Raw genomic sequence first — 19,063 nt, 5'->3', positions numbered from 1 at the left:
AAACCCAGTTCACAAACACTTGCAAAAACTAAGACTTTGTAGAAACTCAACTTATGAACCTCTTATCGGACAAAATACATAAAACCGATAAAAAACCGACTAATAATACTCATTGGTCGTGTGATTCCAGTTACAACATAAACTATATTTTCATCCGCACGAAGCGCTTTAGAACATAAACCTTATAAAATACATTGCTTACAAATGAAATAGTTTTCCGTGAAATGAAAATCGTCTTCTTTCCAATAGACTGGTGCTATTAACGATGCATTGAAATATTGATGGTGGGAAGTGCTAACACACTACCATATAAAAAACTTTAAGCATGTATACATGCATACTAGCTTTACAAAACTTTCTGAACAATCGGTTCTTTATTAGCCTATTAATTGACTTTTACAGAAATTAACTCTTACTTGTATTGCAATATTAACAATTTGAATGCGTCAGATTAAATCAATTTATATTTGATTTGAGTTATTGAGTTGTTTACGGTGTATTATACAACAAGATCAACTGCATGCGTTTTAACCTGCATTTGAAAATATGTACAACAATATTTTAACAAACCATACAAATACAAACTATACTATTCAGTCCGCTCCCATGAATATTAATATTCGTATCGTATCCCGTTTGTAGTTCGAGCGATACACAAACGCGTTTCTTTGCGCGGCCTACCATCTTGTTGAGTGCCAGCCGATAGGCTTATCGGCAGCTGTATCAGATTACTTTTTTTCTCGCCTGCTGCGCATGCGTGGTTGAGTCTGAGCACAGGTATACCCGTTCTGACGTAGAATCTTGTATGTAGATCGTCGAGAACAAAGAGAGAACGGTTGATTTTCATGTGGAATAATTTCATTTTTCTCTGCGTTTTAAGGATTGTTTACATCTGTTTTGCATAAGGTTTGTATAGTTTGAATACTTCTTTTTGTCTACTGAACTCGTGGATGAAATTTAAGTAACAGATGAAAGAATTTTTAGAGGTTCCTTTGAAATTCTGAGATTTACCTTCTGACCGCATAACGGGGATATATTCCGCGAATAAGGTGGTTACTTCATTCACACATACCTGTTGTCCGTGTACCGAGTGAAAGCGGTTAAATAAAGTATATTCATGTACAGATGACTGTTGACTCATCTATTCATGTATTTGTGATTGTATTTTCGTTTTGTATTTCTCTTAACATTGTGTATGCATGCTTTTGTCTACTCTTTCGATGTCGAAATTGAAGTTATTTAGGAAGGTTGCTAGCTCATATGTGCGAGTGTACAACAGAGATTTGGAAGATATCTGTCGTCAAATATCCTTATTGGAGTGGAAATTAAGTTTGCACGACTTGTGTAAGAAAGTTATCGAAAAGGCTTTGCTGACTACCGACCCTTTTTTATTGGAATTTGTAAGTGGGCACGAACAACTGTTTGGGCCTTACAACTGTGAAATAGTCGTCTGCAGTTCTTACAGCATTTCCTTGTTCGGTGTTTACACTTATGAGCCTCGCTATGTGACCACGGGGTATAATGCCTGTGCGTAAAGTGTCGTCCTAGATTAGCCTGTGAAGTCCTCACAGGCTAATCTGGGACGACACATTCCTCTTTTATGATAATTTCGTTTAAAGAAAGTCTCTTCTTAGCAAAAATCTAGTTCAGGCGGAAAGTTTCGTCCCTGATTAGCCTGTGCGGACTGCACCGGCTTATTTGGAACGACACTTTACGCACATGCATTAAACCCCGTGGTCACAGAGCGAGGCCCATATTAATAATGTTTTAGCTTATATGGACACTTGCATGGTGAGCTATTGTGGTCATCCTTTGTCCGTCTTCGTGCGTCGTGTTTCTTGTGTCGTCAACTTTTAACTCGTTATCACACAAGAGGCCCTTTTTCCCTCCAATTTGAATGAAACTTGGTTCTCACGTTTATCCCGAGTTAGTTCGAATCTGGGTCATGTGCGTCCAAAAAGTAGGTCAACAGGTCATACCTTAATAAAAACTTGGTATCCCTGTAGATTCCTCCTTAATGACTCAATCTTACCGAGACTTTGTCAGAATATTAAACTTGACAATATCATCACCTTTTTTGAGTGTTGGTCATGTGGGGTCAACAACTAGGCCACTTGCAATAGATCTTCTTGAATACTTGAGCTTTTGTAAATACATACGTACAGCTCAGCGACCCGGGAGTTACAGTAGGTGGGAGAAGGATTAGTGCAACAACCACTTGATCACTTCGACATTTGTGTATCTTGAAATAAGGTTTGCGTTTAAAGGTTATCATGGCCCTCTTTATCTCGACTTTACTCGCTGCGAATTTACTTAGCGAGAGCTGTAATTTTGTAACCCGCTAAGAAATTTCGCAGCGATTAAAGTCAATGTATAGAGCGACTATTAATACGATGTAAACGCTAATCACTTTCTTGCCGATTTGGCTGGAATGTGAGCGGTATTTTAACAATAAATCAAAGTTATAAAGTGTATAAAACGGCTAAAAATACCTGTCTCTGCATGGACGTCGCAATCTTGTTTGTCAGGTGATTACCATCTCTGTTATAGTGATTTAAGCATTACGTTTTGAAAATAAGTGCCACCAGAGGACATAATGCATCATTTAAGAATGCACGTAACATACCACATAAGACCAACGATTAAAAAGAAATCCGCGAACGTCAGGCAGGACTTTGAGCTAGCGACTTGGTTTGCACGCGACACATTGTTATTTTATTTTTTAAATTGTATAAGTCCTACCTAGCGTTCACATGCAACGGGTGCATGTTACTATATCCATATGCACAATTGCAAGTGTCCACTTTAAGCGAGCGAATTAGTTGCTGCTCTCTACAAGTATCATTTGCACCAATTTATTTAAAAAAAAACACGCGTGTAAGATGCCTGATGTTGTGGGCTTATATCTCTTAGATATGTAGTTAAAGTTTTGGTTAATTAAACGATTGCATGATTATTGGCAGGAAGTCAGGACTTACACATTCTGATCCTGATCGCAAGCCCTGTAATTTTTACGTTAGGCACATATTTCAGGTGCCTCCCGTGACCTTGACTGACTACATGTCGTCTTCATATGAAAAAATAATCATGCAAACACATTTGAGATGAACACGAAAATCCCCCAAAACACACGTCATTCATACCTCCATCAATCTTTCCAAACAGACAGAAAGACAGACACACATACATCCAGACATGTACCCGGACAAACAGATACACAAACAGATAGGCAGACACGCATAAACACAGACAGACAAACACATGCAGACATGCTTCAGGCAGACACACATCAACAGACAGACAGTAGCACATACAGACTGATAGACACAAATACAGCCACACACACAGACTGATATTCAGAGGAAGACAAACACAGCAATCGAGCCAGACACCAATGCAGACTGACAAATACACATACAGAGAGATACTGACAGAGAGACTTACAGACAGACACACAAATATACACTCACACATACAGAAAAACGCAGTCATACGAACACACACGAAGAGACACACGGATAACCAGGAAAACACACACAGACATACAGATTGACAGACAGAGTATGCCCTTTCGCCATAGTTATGACGGAGCATTAAAACTATATTCAAGTAATATCGAGTACATTTTGAAATGAAAAGAAATACATTTGCACCAGGAAAAGTGCTTAACAAAACACACATATAAATAGTAAATTAAAACTATTTGAAAAAAGTGTCCGGAGGACACGGATGCAGCAGCAGATTCTCCTAAAATTTGCTTGTGGGGTTCAAAAGGTCGATTTTGCTTTAAAATGGACCATACATGCGGTGATATAGAAAACATTAGAACAATAAAATTGGGGTGCGCTATTACATTCTGGTTTATATCTGTGTAAAGCGGGGGCATACGCATGTGCATTTGCATCGACTATAAAACCAATTGCGCATTTATTAGACCTGCAAATGTTTTTGCACTTCTTATTTTTCACAAACACAGTTAACAAAATATTGATACGACATTATGTTTACTTATTTATTCAACCGGGTAAACTAGTGTGTCCACTTACTCCTGAATGCAGGTGCTGGAAGTAATACAAACCAGATTTCCTGCGAGGGGTAAACTGTGCACTGATTTCTTGGGAGGAAATCGCGTGGGGTGTTAAATGGTATGAACAATATGCAGATGTGAAAAATGGTTTCATGTGGAGAGGGTTAGGAACATGATAGGCGTTTTGTACATTATATAGTTTAAGAAATATCACATTACTGCATTTATATGAGTAAATATATATAATAACGTAGCACTACTAGTTAGAGATGTGGTCGACAGTAATTAGATACTGTTAATATGTGCAATATTGTAACTCGTTCCCAAAACGAATTTCGCCTCAGATTTAATGAAGTACTTGATTCGGCTTATATGTGTCATGTATAAAACTTGCGTTTATCGGAATGAATGCCCCCATGCAGCACAACAATGTAGCAAAATTACAATTCTTATTCGATGTGAATTCCACAGTCCTAGTTATTCTCGAAGCTATCCTAAATATGTTTCGACTTCTTTGTATATACAATAAAACATTACTCACTAAGAAAGTGGCTCTTGACATTCTATAGTGAAAAATGCCTTGTTATAAGGGAACGTGTTGTGGATTAATACAATGAAAGTATTCATCTAGACTTCTATATTCGAGTATGTGAGTGATATTCATAGTCAAATTGCGATGCGCTGATCACATTTTCGTTTTGGTGTTTCGTTTTATTTGGATTAATTATTTAGATTAGTGCGTGTTGTCTTTTTTGGATTTTTTTAAAAGACATATTTCGGCAATATTTTTTGCTTCATTTACGACAATATTTCTTATGTGCATGTACGTATTGAATGTTTGTATGTGTATGTATATATACCAACTGATAGTATAATACATTACAACAGAATAATATTGACTCTGACCACTTGAGTTATTCAGATTCAACGACATGCTTTTTTTTCCAACTAACATCACAACAATACTATCTGTGTATACATATTTGGAGGAGATCACCGCTATAGACATAATAATAACTTTGTTGATTAACTTTAACAAGTTTTTTATGCGACTGATTAAATTCGATACACAAGCATATAAGCACATTCAACGATCTTCATGGCGGTTGTTGTTGTTATTTATTCCAGAACTTCCACTTCCGGTGAGATGAAGATCTCGTGGCTGCTGATACTGGCGCTGGTCGTCACGGCAGTCGTTGCCAATGTAATGGACGCGTGTATTTCTTGATTTAATTTGTATTTCCTTAATTCTTAAATTTGTCAAGCAAACATGCGCTAATTTAATCGTCTAATCATTGAAAATATGTTTAAATTATTTATTTAATGTATAATATGACCGAAGCTACCATACGCTAAGTTCTTATTGCTCAACAAAAAGTAGATATTTGTATGACAATATGTCAATGTTTTTCTTTCATTATCATGCAAAGTTCCGTTTCCTTCGGGTATTGTTACATGAAACACTCACTTATTATCTGGTTATCTGGTGACTTTTTTCAAAGACGTTACCACGAATATATATGTTTTAAAGTGAAATTTCCATTGAAACATAGAGAGAGATCACATCCCCAAACAAGAAAACACACGTGCGTTCATGGGTGTAATTACTTTCCCATATTGTTTCAAAGGGACTACCGGGAAAACAGTTGAAATATGTATTTTTTTCTTGTATTATGAAAACGATGGTTTGAAGCAAGAAATACTTGCATTGAGATGTTTCCTTTAAATGTCAATACCACCATACAACATACTGAGCTTGTATCATACTCTCAACGTACGTGTGGCTGTCTGTGGCTGACTGCGAGAATTCAACTTCATTTAACCCATTAGTGCCTAGTGGACGCTCCCATACTTCTAAATTGGATCAATTTATTTCCAAAAATAGGGATGTCTAGTATATTTATTTCTATATTTAGAATATTTCTTACAGAAATTCCTTTAAGCAAACAGCGTAGACCCTGATGAGACGGCGTCTCATCTGGGTCTACGCTGTTTGCCTTTTTTCTAGGCGCAAGGCATAAATGGGTTAAATGTATCTACTGCTGTTCACAATGTACAAAGTACAATTTACAAATTGCAAACATGAAAAAAAAGCAAAGACATTTAAAACCAGCCGTTTTTTTTTTGCTCACCTGAGCTCGAAGTGCTAAAGATGAGCTACTGTGATAACCCTTAGTCCGACCAATGACGTCGAGCGTCGCGTGCTGTGCGCCATCAATGCCTAGCTCGTTATAATCATAGAGGCCACATTTTATTTCATCAAAACTTTATGAAACCTGGTCAGATAATTTGTATGGACAAATATTTGGGTCTAGATCAATTCTAGGGTACGTGCGTCGAAAAACTAGGTCACCAGGTTAAATCTTATAAATGCATTCTTACTCTCTTGTGGCCACATTTATGTCCCAATCTTGACGGAAATTCGACAGAATTTTTATTTTTACGATAACAATTGCCATGACCGAATCAGGGTTACACGCGTTCAAAACTTAGGTAAGGAGGTCAAATGTTAAAAAAAACCATGTTACCAATCTGGAAAAAAAGATGTATACATGTAGATCAGTAATTATGATACTTTGTCTGAATGATGATATGGACATTATAAAGGGCGAGTTTCAATCTGGGTCATATGCTTAAAAAAGTCGTCGGGTCAAATCGTAGACAAAATGTGTAACTACCATAGAAGCAAGAATGTTTATCTTGAAAATGTTTATCATGTTTGAAACTGGGTCAAGTGGGGTCTAATATTAGATCACCAGGTCAAGTGTTCAACATCAGAAGTCCGTTAACTCAGGTAAGCGCTTAAAGGCCATCATGGTTCTCTTGTTAACTTTTGCATGGAACGGTCCATACTTCACCTGTATGCATGACTTATCTATGAATATGATCATACTCCGGTGTGGTATATGTAGACTAGATAAAGTTACCTTTATGCTTGTACGTTCTTACATTCGATACATATAATTTTCATGAGCACTTTTTTGTTCTTGTTTGTCACTGTTGATTCCCTTACAAGTTTCAGGCATGCATTCCTTTTCGACAACGTCTAGAGCCCGAACCCTGGCCAGACGTAACAATATCAGAACACAATAACGTAACGCAATAAAATAAGCGAATCTTCCTCTTTGAGATACAGTTTTCTAGTTCATGAACATATCAAAACTTCAATTCAGAAAGTGTGTTGGAAAATAATACACACCCATGCATGTTACTCATGTCGCATTGTGAGATGAGCAATCATTGAATTATTGCAAGTCGCATTGTGCGATGTGCCATCAAAAAAAATAATGGCAAGTCGCATTGTGAGAAGTGCCATCAATAAATTATTGCAAGTCTCATTGTGAGATGTGCCATCAATCAATTATTGCAAGTCGCATTGTGAGATGTGCCATCAATCAAGTATTGCAAGTCGCATTGTTAGATGTGTAATCAATCAATTATTGCAAGTCGCATCGTGAGATGTGCAATCAATCAATTATTGCAAGTCGCATTGTGAGATGTGCCATCAAAAAATATTGCAGGTCGCATTGTGAGATGTGCCATCAATAAATTATTACAGTCGACCTGGTCCGTAATTAGATGTGACACCAATCAATTATAAGTCACGTTTGCAGAAGTGTGTGTGTGTGTGTGTGTGTGTGTGTGTGTGTGTCTGATCTAGTTGTGATTTGTTAGCAGGAGAAGACGGGAAGGCGGGATAAGGATCGGAGAAAGGTCGAGCGCCCTAAAAGGATTCGCAGTGAAGGGACACTTGACAAACCAAAGGTTTGTCGTAGGTTTTGTGAGGATTTTGCCAACGTCGCTTTAGACTTACTTGCCGATGCGGTCAAATATGGAAATTGGGCCTCATGCGCTTTTGGTTTTGCAAACAATTGGTAACCCAAATAGTAAGGGGCGCTTTATGTTTTTATTTTTTTAACAGAACGCTCATTGACGTGCCTCTAATAAAAAAAAAATAACTCGTGATGCGAAAATGATTCTATTTGTATCAATCTTCTTTGGCGTGTGTTGTTATACATCTTGGCAATGTCGCTTTTGTATTTTTGCGCTTTTTATTCTGTGCGCGTAATAATTTCAACTAATTAGCTCATTTCATAAAAACGAAATATGCAATTAAATGTATGTTCTGGTAACACTAGAAAAAGATTATAAAGCACGTTTATCGTTCAGTTCTAACGTTTTACATCATTAAACAATAGTTCATTTATTTTCAACGTTCTGTTATATTTAAATACTTTAAGTCTTTACTACCGAGTAGATCTATTGCATTGCTGAATAGCTGTATTACACAACGGAATAAAAAAATATTCTTGCACAACGATTTGTGAGCATATCCCAATTTTTAAGGTTCAATGGCCAACATTTGAGTACAGAGATGCCACGTGGAGTAATGTTACCCTTCAGATATTCGAATAACTTTGGGGGATTATAAAACGTAAAAAATACTACTGCAAGACTAAAGAAAAGTCCATGATTAATTAAACCACAAACGTTTGTTTATAATCACTCGTGTTAGCTGCTTGCCAACCCTAGGCCGGAAAACCTTATGACTGACGGGTTAAGTCGTCTGGCATGTTCCGCGGTGAATCATCCGGAAATAACTGACGCGCTTGATGTGTGCCTTCTTGACTGCATGCACTGTTCATCCGGTACGCATTCCGAGTAAATGGATTACAAATATATAGCGCGCCTATTTTGTTACTTCGATGTATGGTGTAACCGGCTATATAACTTTATAGCAATTAAACTTTTTTTAAGGTTTAAATATTATTTTTAATTCAAGAGGTTTTAATAAGTTTGTGTGATGTGTTGCTGCATGGTTTTGGAACATACACTGCATGCTTTTGTTGTCGATGTCTCTAACGTCGTTTTTAGCCCACCTGAGCACAACGTTCTTATGGCGAGCTTTTGTGATAGCCTGTTTTCTGCCGTTCGTCGTCCGTTCGTCTTGCGTCCTGGGTCGTCAATATTTACCTTGTGAATACTTTTGCCTTATTTCATGAAGCTTGGCCAGATATTTTTTGCACTGAAAACTCGGTCCATCTCGAAACTCGGTAACATGGGGTTAAAAACTAGGTCAATAGGTCAACTTAAAGAACCTTAGAAGTCGCCTGTTTTATGCCCAATCAGCATGCTCAGAAACTTTAATTCATTACATATTGTCCGTTTCAAAACATGGCCAAAAGGGAGGAAGGGGCGGACAGGTTTCCTAATATGGCTATAGATCAATTTTGTGAACACTCGAGAGGTCACGTGTATTTCTCGATCTTCGCGAAACTTGAAGCTCTCAACCTGTGCCTCAAAAAAAGGGAAAACATTCCAATAATGATTCTTAAACCATAGTGGTGACTTCATCGGACGGAGTTTTGATGTTTCCCCCTTAAAAGAATGTAACTTCCGTATAATGATGTTAGCAACATACCCTTAATGACAGAATGCGACTGTTGTTTATCGGTATGTCTGTGTTTGTCAGTTCTTTAATAAACTACTGCATTTGCATTTAACTTATTCGCCGATCAGTCATTTACACTGCAACTGCCTTCATTCCAATTTTACTTTCCACCAGCTTGTTACAAGTAAATCTTGTTTTGCTTGTGTCAGACTATTAACTGTAAAAAGGCGCCCATTTAATGCATCGCATTGATTAATTTCTTGTATGTAAATGTACTCGTTTTCAACACGTGTTCGTTAGTTGTGTTGTGTTGTGATTATTAACAAAGAACATGATTATTAATAAAGAACACACGCAAATTATTGGAATGCGTATTCGCTTTTCTAACACTATTTAATATTTTCGATATTTAATTTATGCTAGAAATTCAAAAATAAAAAGGCACGACACATAATATATGATTATGCACATCTATCTCAAATATGCATATGAAAATACGTCATCATAAACGCACTATCGAAAACATGGTTCATATCGTGAAATCTTAACCCATTTATGCCTAGTGGACTCTCCTAATCCTTCTAAATTGAATCAATTTATTTCCAAAATAAGGGATGTCTTGTATATTTATTTCTATTTTTAGAATATTTCTTACAGAAATTGCTTTAAGCAAACAGCGCAGACCCAGATGAGACGCCGCATCAATGTCTTTTTTCTAGACGCTAGGCATAAATGGTTTAATCAAAACCAAAGCTAGTTAGAGCGAACATTGACATACAGCCCAAACATGCCAAAGGCATGTATAACAGGGCTTGTTGGCGTTGGCTGATTTTCTGGAGGGGAATGAAAATAAAAAAGTGACGTTTGTTCAATTTGAATTCAACTCTGAAATTGTGTGGCACCGTTGTTTACAGGACGTGTATAGCAACTAATTTATACAATACCAAACCCTCCTTCAGATAAACAATGAAGAAGAAGACGATGGTGAATACACAACTGTAGACGTGAAGACAGAGGGAGGCGCGTATGAAAGGAGCGGCGGGGTGGAAAGTGAGTCAGTCAACCAACTATGTCTGTATGAACACCAAGTTCTCCGGCAACATAGATATCATTCGATATTAACATAAACGATTGGTTAATGTCTTAACGCGTTTTAGCTTTCATATGAAATTTTGGCTGATTTATTTGGAAGTATTTATTGTTGTTTATTACAATAAAAAATACACGGGTTCATAGTAGAAGAACGGAAACAAAGTACTGTAGAGAATAAATGGATGCTACGCATATTCGACAGCGTTTAATACATGTGCTGAATAAACAAGACAATAAAAGTATTATTACCATTTTACAATATTAGCAAATAGAAAAAATGACATCAAAATATCAGGATATATATACATGCATACTTGCTTATTTCAATTATATATGTCGTGTTCTGAGAAAGCTGGGCATAATGCATGTGCGTAAAGTGTCGATCCAGATTAGCATGTGCAGTCCGCACAGGCTAATCAGGGACGACACTTTCCGCTTGTATGGTATTTTTAGTTTCAAGGAAGTCCCTCCTTACGGTAAATCAAGTTTAGGCGGAAAGTGTCGTCCCTGATTAGCCTGTGCGGACTGCACAGGCTAATCTGGGAGGACACTCTCTTTATGCACATGCATTAAGCCCAGTTTTCTCAGAACAAGGCTCAATTTTATACTGTTCAGACCCATGTAACAAGCACCGCTGCAAACGCGGGGAGGTGTGCGTTCTGGAAGAGCGACAGCCCGTCTGTGTTTGCCAGACGTGCGATGAACCCGTGGAAAGCGAGCCGCAGGTGCGCGTTCCATAATTAGACTATAACATTTTGTGATTCATTTGGATGGGGGCGATATTTGAATTACAGAAATGAAAGTGCTTAGACGTACAATAAATAATGGGATTTATGAAAAGAGTCATTATTGATGTACCAGGGAATAAAGCTTTAAAAAAATTACTCATAATAATAGTTTCAGCAACTGCAAGACTAAATTAGTAATTGATATATAAAAGATTATGAAAACAATTTTAGTAGGATAATATGACCTCGTTTCTTATGTCGTATGTTCTTAGATTTTAAATTGTCATTTTGTTGTCACAGTTATATATTAAAATATTATTTAGATATGCATTAAAAGTGCATGTATATAATTATTATTTCGTCGGCGTTTACTGCATATTCGGCGTAGATTTCTCAAGTATTCATGCACCGACGACAACCAGTAAAATATTAATCCATTTCTTAAAAATAAGCCCCGGGTCAGGTATATATAGCCTTATTATATTGTCAACATGCATTAATACTACTATGTAGTTGCAATTAGGATAAAATGTATCTCATTAGAAACATGCACTAACAAAGAGAGTATAAATATTAGACACGATTCAAGAGCTGTAGTTTGCTACTCTTTAACATGCTGTTATTCGAATAATTAGCACATTTAAGTTATTATCCGCTGTTAAGTATACCATCGATTTTTTTACATGTTAAGGTCTGCAGCCGAAACAACGTGACTTACGTGACGGAGTGTGAACTGGACCGCGACCACTGCCTCTGTCGCCGCTCGGAGCCCGGATGTAGGGACGACACCGTGAACCACGTGCGCATAGACTACTTCAGCGCATGCAAAGGTAGGCCGAGGAGGCTGCACTTCGCATCGAGTGGGGGATAATTGTTAATAGGCGGCTATTGAGACATACCGTAGTCGCAGTGGAGTCGATAGTTAATAAGCTCACCTGAGCACAACGTAATCAATGGTGAGTTTTTGTGATCACCTTTTGTTCATCGTGCGTCGTCAACATGTTCATTGTTAACACTCAAGAGGCTAAATTTATTTCCGATCTTCACGCAACTTTGTGAGATTTGTCCCAATTGTTACCTGGACGAATTCGAAAATGGTTCCGGTTGATTGTAAAACATGGCCTCCAAGGGGCGGGGCATTTTTCCTAAAATGGCTATAGTAAAAACTTGCTTACACTCTAAAAGTCACATTTATAATTCAATCTTCATGAAACTTGGTAAGAGCATTCGTTTTAATTATATCTTGGGCTGCACAGAACTGGTCAGTTCCTTTGTATCTCAGGTGAGCGTCGTTGGGCCTTTCAGGCCCTCTTGTTTTGTTATATTGAGCACTTATGTATGAAAGAAAGTGCTTTTTGGAAAGATTGTATTGGCGTTATTATTTGTTTTTACTGATATCGAACTCGGGAATCAAACACAATCTTCGATCTCGGTATGTGCTTTCCACAACAATCTCTCGAGCTTACCCATCTTTGCGACTTTTTTATTGAACAAAAACACTCAGAAATGGAACTTCTGTCAGAAAGAAAAATACATTTACGTTCTTATTATCAGTTTGAAAGACCAAGTGAATGAGTCGTTTGTCTTTTTAATATGAGGTCCCTGGTTCAAACTACGGTGAAAACGTTAATCTGTAATTGTCGTGTAAACTATTTCCAGCTACAAATCCGCGTTATTATACTGTAACTTCGTAGTTTCTAGGTTTAATACTGCAGTGCTCAGTCAACAAACATATTTCAAACAATACAAATATTAATATACAAGACAAAGTTAACATTTGACTAACGTGGTTCAGTTTCGCTTCAGAGCTGACCGCCTGCCCGACGAAGGAGCTGGAAAATTTCCCCAGCCGCATGAGGGACTGGCTCTTCCGGGTGATGACCACCATGGTACGTTTGTTTACAACATCCGCGCAGAGATATGACTGGTTCCGAGCTTAGCTGTATCAATTCATATCACCAATCCATGAAACACATAGTAAATATAGTCGATGCTAATATTATAGTTATTTAGCATGATTTAACGTCGTTTATAAAATGTGTTTGAGGGTAAAAAGTTCATTTCTAAAGAAAATAACCCGGATTTGCATAAAATAAGAAAATTATACAAATGTGTTTTCCTTTTAAACTGAGTTTTCGTCAAATTCATTTACGCTCCATATGTTGATCGTGGTAAATTAAAAGTACTATTTGCGTCGTTCTTTCTTAAATGACAATGATAATTAAAGTCATGGGCGAATAAAAACTCACGAAGAAATGCAACATTTTGATGACCGTGCTAATTTCGCGGCCCAAATAATTGGCCGCGTCCGACGCGCTTGTTGGTTCAGTCGGGTTTGTTGAATCAAACAACTAATATATTGGCCGCTTTAGCATGACCCGTATGGACTCTATTGTCAGGCGTACCGCCATGAGCTGGACGACTACCACGACCTTGCAGTGAGCGCCTTGGAGGACAAGAAGCACGCCGACGCCGTCATATGGGAGTTCTGTGACCTGGACAAGGACCCAGAGGACCGGTACACGCTTTAACGAGACATTTAAGCCTGGTTCTGGGAAAACTGGGCTTAATGCATGTGCGTAAAGTGTCGTTCCAGATTAGCCTGAGTGTGTGGTCTGCAATTTGGATTTTCGTTTAGAAGAGACTCCTTTAACGAAAATTCCAAACAGCGGCAATTATCATACCTGATAAGTCTGTTTGGACTGCACAGGCTAATATAGGATGACACTTAACGCATATCCATATACTCCACTTCTCCCATACGGGGATCATTTGTTCATTAATAGGTTCTCATGTATGCATTTGAGACATTTTGGTTCCTTTACGGGTTGGATATTGTTCACTTGGCCAAGGTTGGTTATAACTCAATTTGTGCCCCAAAAAACGCGATGCGAGGTTGTGACGTCAAAACATGGTGTTTCTTTTTTGCGGAACCAGCTGGAGGAATTTTAAAATGGATCAATGAGTACATTTTGAGTGGATCTTGCATGCTGGGAACCACTACTCTTGTAAGATAAAATCCCCATCCGATTTTTGGCACGTATAGTTTCATCCCCAGTGCTGATGGAAATGATAAGTCGTAGCTGACTCTATTAGACTGAGTATTCACTAATGAACACGTTCCTGCCATTGTTTGCAGTCAGGTGACCCGCCGAGAGTTGATGTATATCATCGCGTCCGTGAAGTCTATGGAACACTGTCTGGTTCCGTTCCTTGACAGCTGTGACAAGGACAGCGACAGCACAATCACCCTCGTGGAGTGGGGTACCTGTCTTGAGATTGGGCACGGTGAGTCAAGTGATAGTGAGCAACGTTCTGGGAAAACTGGGCTTAATGCATGTGCTTAAACTGTCATCCCAGGCTAATCTGGGATGACTCATTCCGTCATAACTAGATTTTCGCTTAAAAGAGACTTCCTTTAAATGAAAAATACCATAAAAACGAATAGTGTTGTCGTTGATTAGCCTGTGCGCACATGCATTAAATCCAGCTTTCCCGGAATGAGGCTTACATATACATTTCCTCACCCTTTGGTTGTCTGGTCTGGGCTTAAAAAAAGCTCACGTGTTCGTTTTTGGCGTCCTTCCTCTACTGTGGCTGCATTATGTGAGGAGTGTGTCCATGAAACACTCGCACTAATTTATCTGACTTTCGTCATGGAAGTGCAAGCGTTTTGTAGATGTTTAGCTGTACCGTCCAACTATTCAAATATTGTGCTGCTGGGAGGGTAAGGAGGTGGTGGCAGTTGGGTATGGTTGGGGTGGACAATCGACATACCTGTAGAAAACAGACTTATTAAGCATTATTTTGACCGCCAACCGATCTCATGTGGTACACAGGCAGTTTTAACCATTTTGGTGTGGCGATGACCACTCCGCTTCCGTAAATAGTTTCAAGCATTTAAATCGATAACTTTCAGACTTTTTAGCTCACCTGATTGCTCAGGTGAGCTTTTGTGACCGGTCTTTGTTCGTTGTCCGTCCGTCCACATTTGTTCGTAAACACTCTAGTGGCCACATTTATTGTCCGATCTTTATGAAACTTGGATATCTCGATCGAGTTCGAAACTGGGTCATGCTGTGTCAAAAAATAGGTCACTAGGTCAAAAAAAGAAAAACCTTGTAAACACTGTAGAAGTCACATTTCATTCCCAATCTTCATGTAACTTTGTCTTAACGATATGTTGGTCGAGTTCAAAAGTGGTTCCGGTCCGTTGAAAAACATGGCCGCCAGTGGGCGGGGCAGTTTTCCTTATTTGGCTATAGAGAAACCTTGTAAACACTTTAGAAGTCACAATTTTTGGCCAATCATCATGAAAGTTGGATAAAACATTGGTTTTATTGATATCTCGGATGAGTTTGAAAATGGTCCAGATCGGTGAAAAAACATGGCCGCCAGTGGGCGGGACAATTTTCTCTATGTGTATATAGTTAAAACATGTGAACACTCTAGAAGTCACATTTTTGGCCCAATCTTCATGCAATTTGGGCAGAACATTTGTTTCCTTTATACGAGAGTTGAGTTCGAAAATGGTTCCGGTCAGTTGAATAACATGGCTGCCGGGGGGAGGCAGTTTTCTTATATTTATATAGTAAAAAAAGCTTGTGAACACTCTAGCAGTCACATTATTTGCCCAATCATCATGAAACTTGGTGAAAAAATGGTTTTATATATATCTCAGATGAGTTCGTAAATGGTCCCGATCGGTCAAAAAACATGGCCGCCAGGGGGTTGGGGAAGTTTACCTTATGTGACTAGAGAGAAACCTTGTGATCGAACACTATAGAAGTCATATTTTTTGCCTAATCATCGTGAAACTTAGTCAATACATTGGTTTTATTGATTTCTCGGACAAGTTGGAAAATGGCTCAGATCGGTGAAACACAGTTTTTAGCTCACCTGATTGCTCAGGTGAGGTTTTAGGATTGGTCTTTGTCTGCCGTCCGTCCACATTTGGTTTGTTAACACTCTAGCATTCATATTTCTCAAGCATTCTTTATCAAAGTTGCTGACAGATCTCAGTCAATTTTGATAATGAGCAAAATCACATAATTAATGCCATAATTATTGCCCTTAGATTGTCCAAATTTTCATTATATTATACAAAATCCTTGTAAACACTCTAGAGGTCACAATTTTGTTACAGATTTTATGAATCTTGGTCATAATATTTATTTTTGTAAGCAAAGTTTGATGTTTGGTTAGGGGGGTCAACTCAAAATAAAGGTAACCAGGTCAAAAACAAAAACACTCTATGCGCCAGAGTTTTGATAACTCAAGAATGCTTACACCTAGGATCATGAAACTTCATAGGTACATTGATCATGACTCGCAGATGACCCCTATTGACTTTTAGGTCACTTGGTCAAAGGTCACGGTGACTTTTCACAGTAAAATGGTTTCCGGATGATAACACAAGAACGCGTAGGCCTAGGATCATGAAACTTCATAGGTACATTGATCATGACTCGCAGATGACCCCTATTTATTTTGAGGTCACTAGGTCAAAGATCAAGGTCACGGTGACCCGAAATAGTAAAATGGTTTCCGGATGATAACTCAAGAACGCTTATGCTTAGAATCATGAAACTTCATTGGTACTTTGATCATGACTCGCAGATAACCCCTATTGATTTTCAGGTCACTAGGTCAAAGTGACCCTTAATAGTAAAATGGTTTCTGGATGATAACTCAAGAACGCTTATGCCTAGGATCATGAAACTTCATAGGTACATTGATCATGACTCGCAGATGACCCCTATTGATTTTCAGGTCACTAGGTCAAAGTTCATTTGAAAAAAAAGTTATGAGCTATTGTCATCACCTTGGCGTCGGCGTCCGGTAAAGTTTTGTGTTCAGGTCCACTTAATCTCATAAAGTATCAAAGCTTTTGCATTCAAACTTGGTACACTTATCATGAGGGGACTGGGCAGGCAAAGTTAGATAACTCTGGCGTGCATTTTGACAGAATTATGTGCCCTTTTTATACTTAGAAAATTGAAATTTTGGTTAAGAAAAAAGTATACTTTTTGCCATTGGGAATATAGCCGAATTTCGGCTATAAAATCGGGCCCAAAAAAAACCCTGCCTAGAATCATGAAACTTCATACGTACATTGATCATGACTGGCAGATGACCCCTATTGATTTTCAGGTCACTAGGTCAAAGGTCAAGGTCACAGTGACTCGAAACAGTAAAATGGTTTCCGGGTGATAACTCAAGAATACTTAGGCCTAGGATCATGAAACTTCATAGGTACATTTATCATGACTTGCAGATGACCCCTATTGATTTTTAGGTCACTAGGTCAAAGGTCAAGGTCACAGTGACAAAAAACGTATTCACACAATGGCTGCCACTACAACTGACAGCCCATATGGGGGCATGCATGTTTTACAAACAGCCCTTGTTTACATAAGTAAAATTGTTTTTACACCAACCTCTATTAATAGTTCATTACAATTATTCTTTTTTTTCATTCAATATTTCACGTTTTTTACTTAAAGAACTTATTAATTATACAGTTTAATTATGGATCCTAAAACTCAGTCGTAACTTAATTAACTTAAATGTGTTGTAAGATCTGTGATTGCAGATTTTTTTTTTTTTAAAGTCTTATCAATGTTTTTACTTGTGCGATAGCAATGTGTGCTGTATTATTATACTCTAATGCATGTTGTGTTGTTCTGCTTTCAGAGGCCATTGTCGACAAGTGTCACAAGAAGATCCGCGCCTAGACACCATGTGATGTAACGTGCTAGCTAGAATGTCGTCTGCTGCATTGAGGGGATTCTTAGCGTCTCTCGTGTTATTAATTCAGTGATAGCCAAACCATATTAATCTGCTGAAACATACGTCATCATTTAATATTTTATACCCACATTTAATAATTGAAATAAGGGAAATATTTGCAATCAGATTCAATATGAAAATTAAGTTTATCATGACGATTTTTAACAAGAACATGTTATGGTAACATTCGCATCCTAATTTGAATCAAGCGTCCTAATGAGTGTTTAGCATGGATTTTTTTTGTAATGTTCACTTTAAGAAATGTTTATACAAGACTGTGCATTCTGTATGTGTGTGTGCTTGTACTACATGAATTTTTATTTTTATTATTGTTCTATTGTAACTATATGCGCATCAAGCTATAAACATCTTGCATTTCTGATGTCCAAGAATACACACTTTGACCTGATAGATCAAAGACCTACACTAATTAATAAAAAAATATTGCGTTGATATATAAGCTACACAAAATATTATTGTAGCTGTATTTTAAAAGTGGTTAATACTAAGGTTCTTAAAAACTTGAGAATTGATTTTAACATGCTTTCAAATACAAAACTGAGCTAATAAGTACTTAAAATACCATCAGTTAAATGTTTTATTACTGTTTGTCTGCTATGCTAAGTTTTTGCTATTGCAATGTAACGTGGATTCTTGAAGATTTATGTTAAGTTTTACTTTGCTTGATAATCTTGTTAGCATAGGTGCAACGCACCTATGCTTAAGGTATATACGACATTTTGAAAACACACATCGAATGGTTGTCCATTTTGAAGCCTTACCTGATCAAAAATCAGACGAAATATCTTTTTAATTTAGTTTATGGTAATTCTTACTCTTTTTTTTTGAAACGTTTTTCTTACGTTTTCTTCCAAGAATATTGCTGACACCGTTTTTAGTGAATTTTTCTAAGACCGTTTTACGTGAAAAAACCTTCTAAGAAACTAAAACAAATTTCGTTCGTAAAACAATTCTGTTCTTGTTGATAGTGACCTCGCACCTAATTTCTATTTCCTTTGTTCACTGTTCTGT

General features: G+C 37.7%; 1 protein-coding gene across 9 annotated transcripts; it reads left to right on the top strand.

Annotated features, from left to right (window-relative positions):
- Nucleotides 1-767: 767 nt before the first annotated feature.
- On the top strand, nucleotides 768-18,723 carry LOC127868452 (SPARC-like). 9 transcript variants are annotated; one of them, XM_052410249.1, is made up of 10 exons: nucleotides 768-906; nucleotides 5,156-5,231; nucleotides 7,706-7,792; nucleotides 10,379-10,469; nucleotides 11,127-11,236; nucleotides 11,931-12,069; nucleotides 13,046-13,128; nucleotides 13,639-13,757; nucleotides 14,379-14,527; nucleotides 17,936-18,723. In XM_052410249.1, the coding sequence occupies exons 2-10, from the start codon at nucleotides 5,175-5,177 to the stop codon at nucleotides 17,974-17,976; spliced, it is 876 nt and encodes a 291-aa protein (XP_052266209.1). In that variant the 5' UTR covers nucleotides 768-906; nucleotides 5,156-5,174; the 3' UTR covers nucleotides 17,977-18,723. The 9 variants fall into 9 exon arrangements, with proteins under 9 accessions (XP_052266209.1, XP_052266207.1, XP_052266213.1 ...); XM_052410247.1 differs by having other exon boundaries at nucleotides 7,703-7,792; XM_052410251.1 differs by lacking the exon at nucleotides 768-906 and adding an exon at nucleotides 4,683-4,763.
- The last annotated feature ends 340 nt before the right edge of the window (nucleotides 18,724-19,063 follow it).

The sequence above is a fragment of the Dreissena polymorpha genome, chromosome 2 (genome assembly GCF_020536995.1).
Source record: "Dreissena polymorpha isolate Duluth1 chromosome 2, UMN_Dpol_1.0, whole genome shotgun sequence".
NCBI lineage: Eukaryota > Metazoa > Mollusca > Bivalvia > Myida > Dreissenidae > Dreissena > Dreissena polymorpha.
Note: the sequence above shows the minus strand (reverse complement) of the source record. Positions and strands in the feature narration are given on the sequence as shown.

What these genes read in the sequence shown, in the direction of transcription:
- LOC127868452 (XM_052410245.1), top strand. An exon ending in AAGGAGCGGCGGGGTGGAAA is followed by an intron (nt 10,470 to 11,126) that starts GTGAGTCAGTCA and finishes TATACTGTTCAG; the next exon opens with ACCCATGTAACAAGCACCGC. An exon ending in CTGTCTTGAGATTGGGCACG is followed by an intron (nt 14,528 to 17,935) that starts GTGAGTCAAGTG and finishes TTCTGCTTTCAG; the next exon opens with AGGCCATTGTCGACAAGTGT.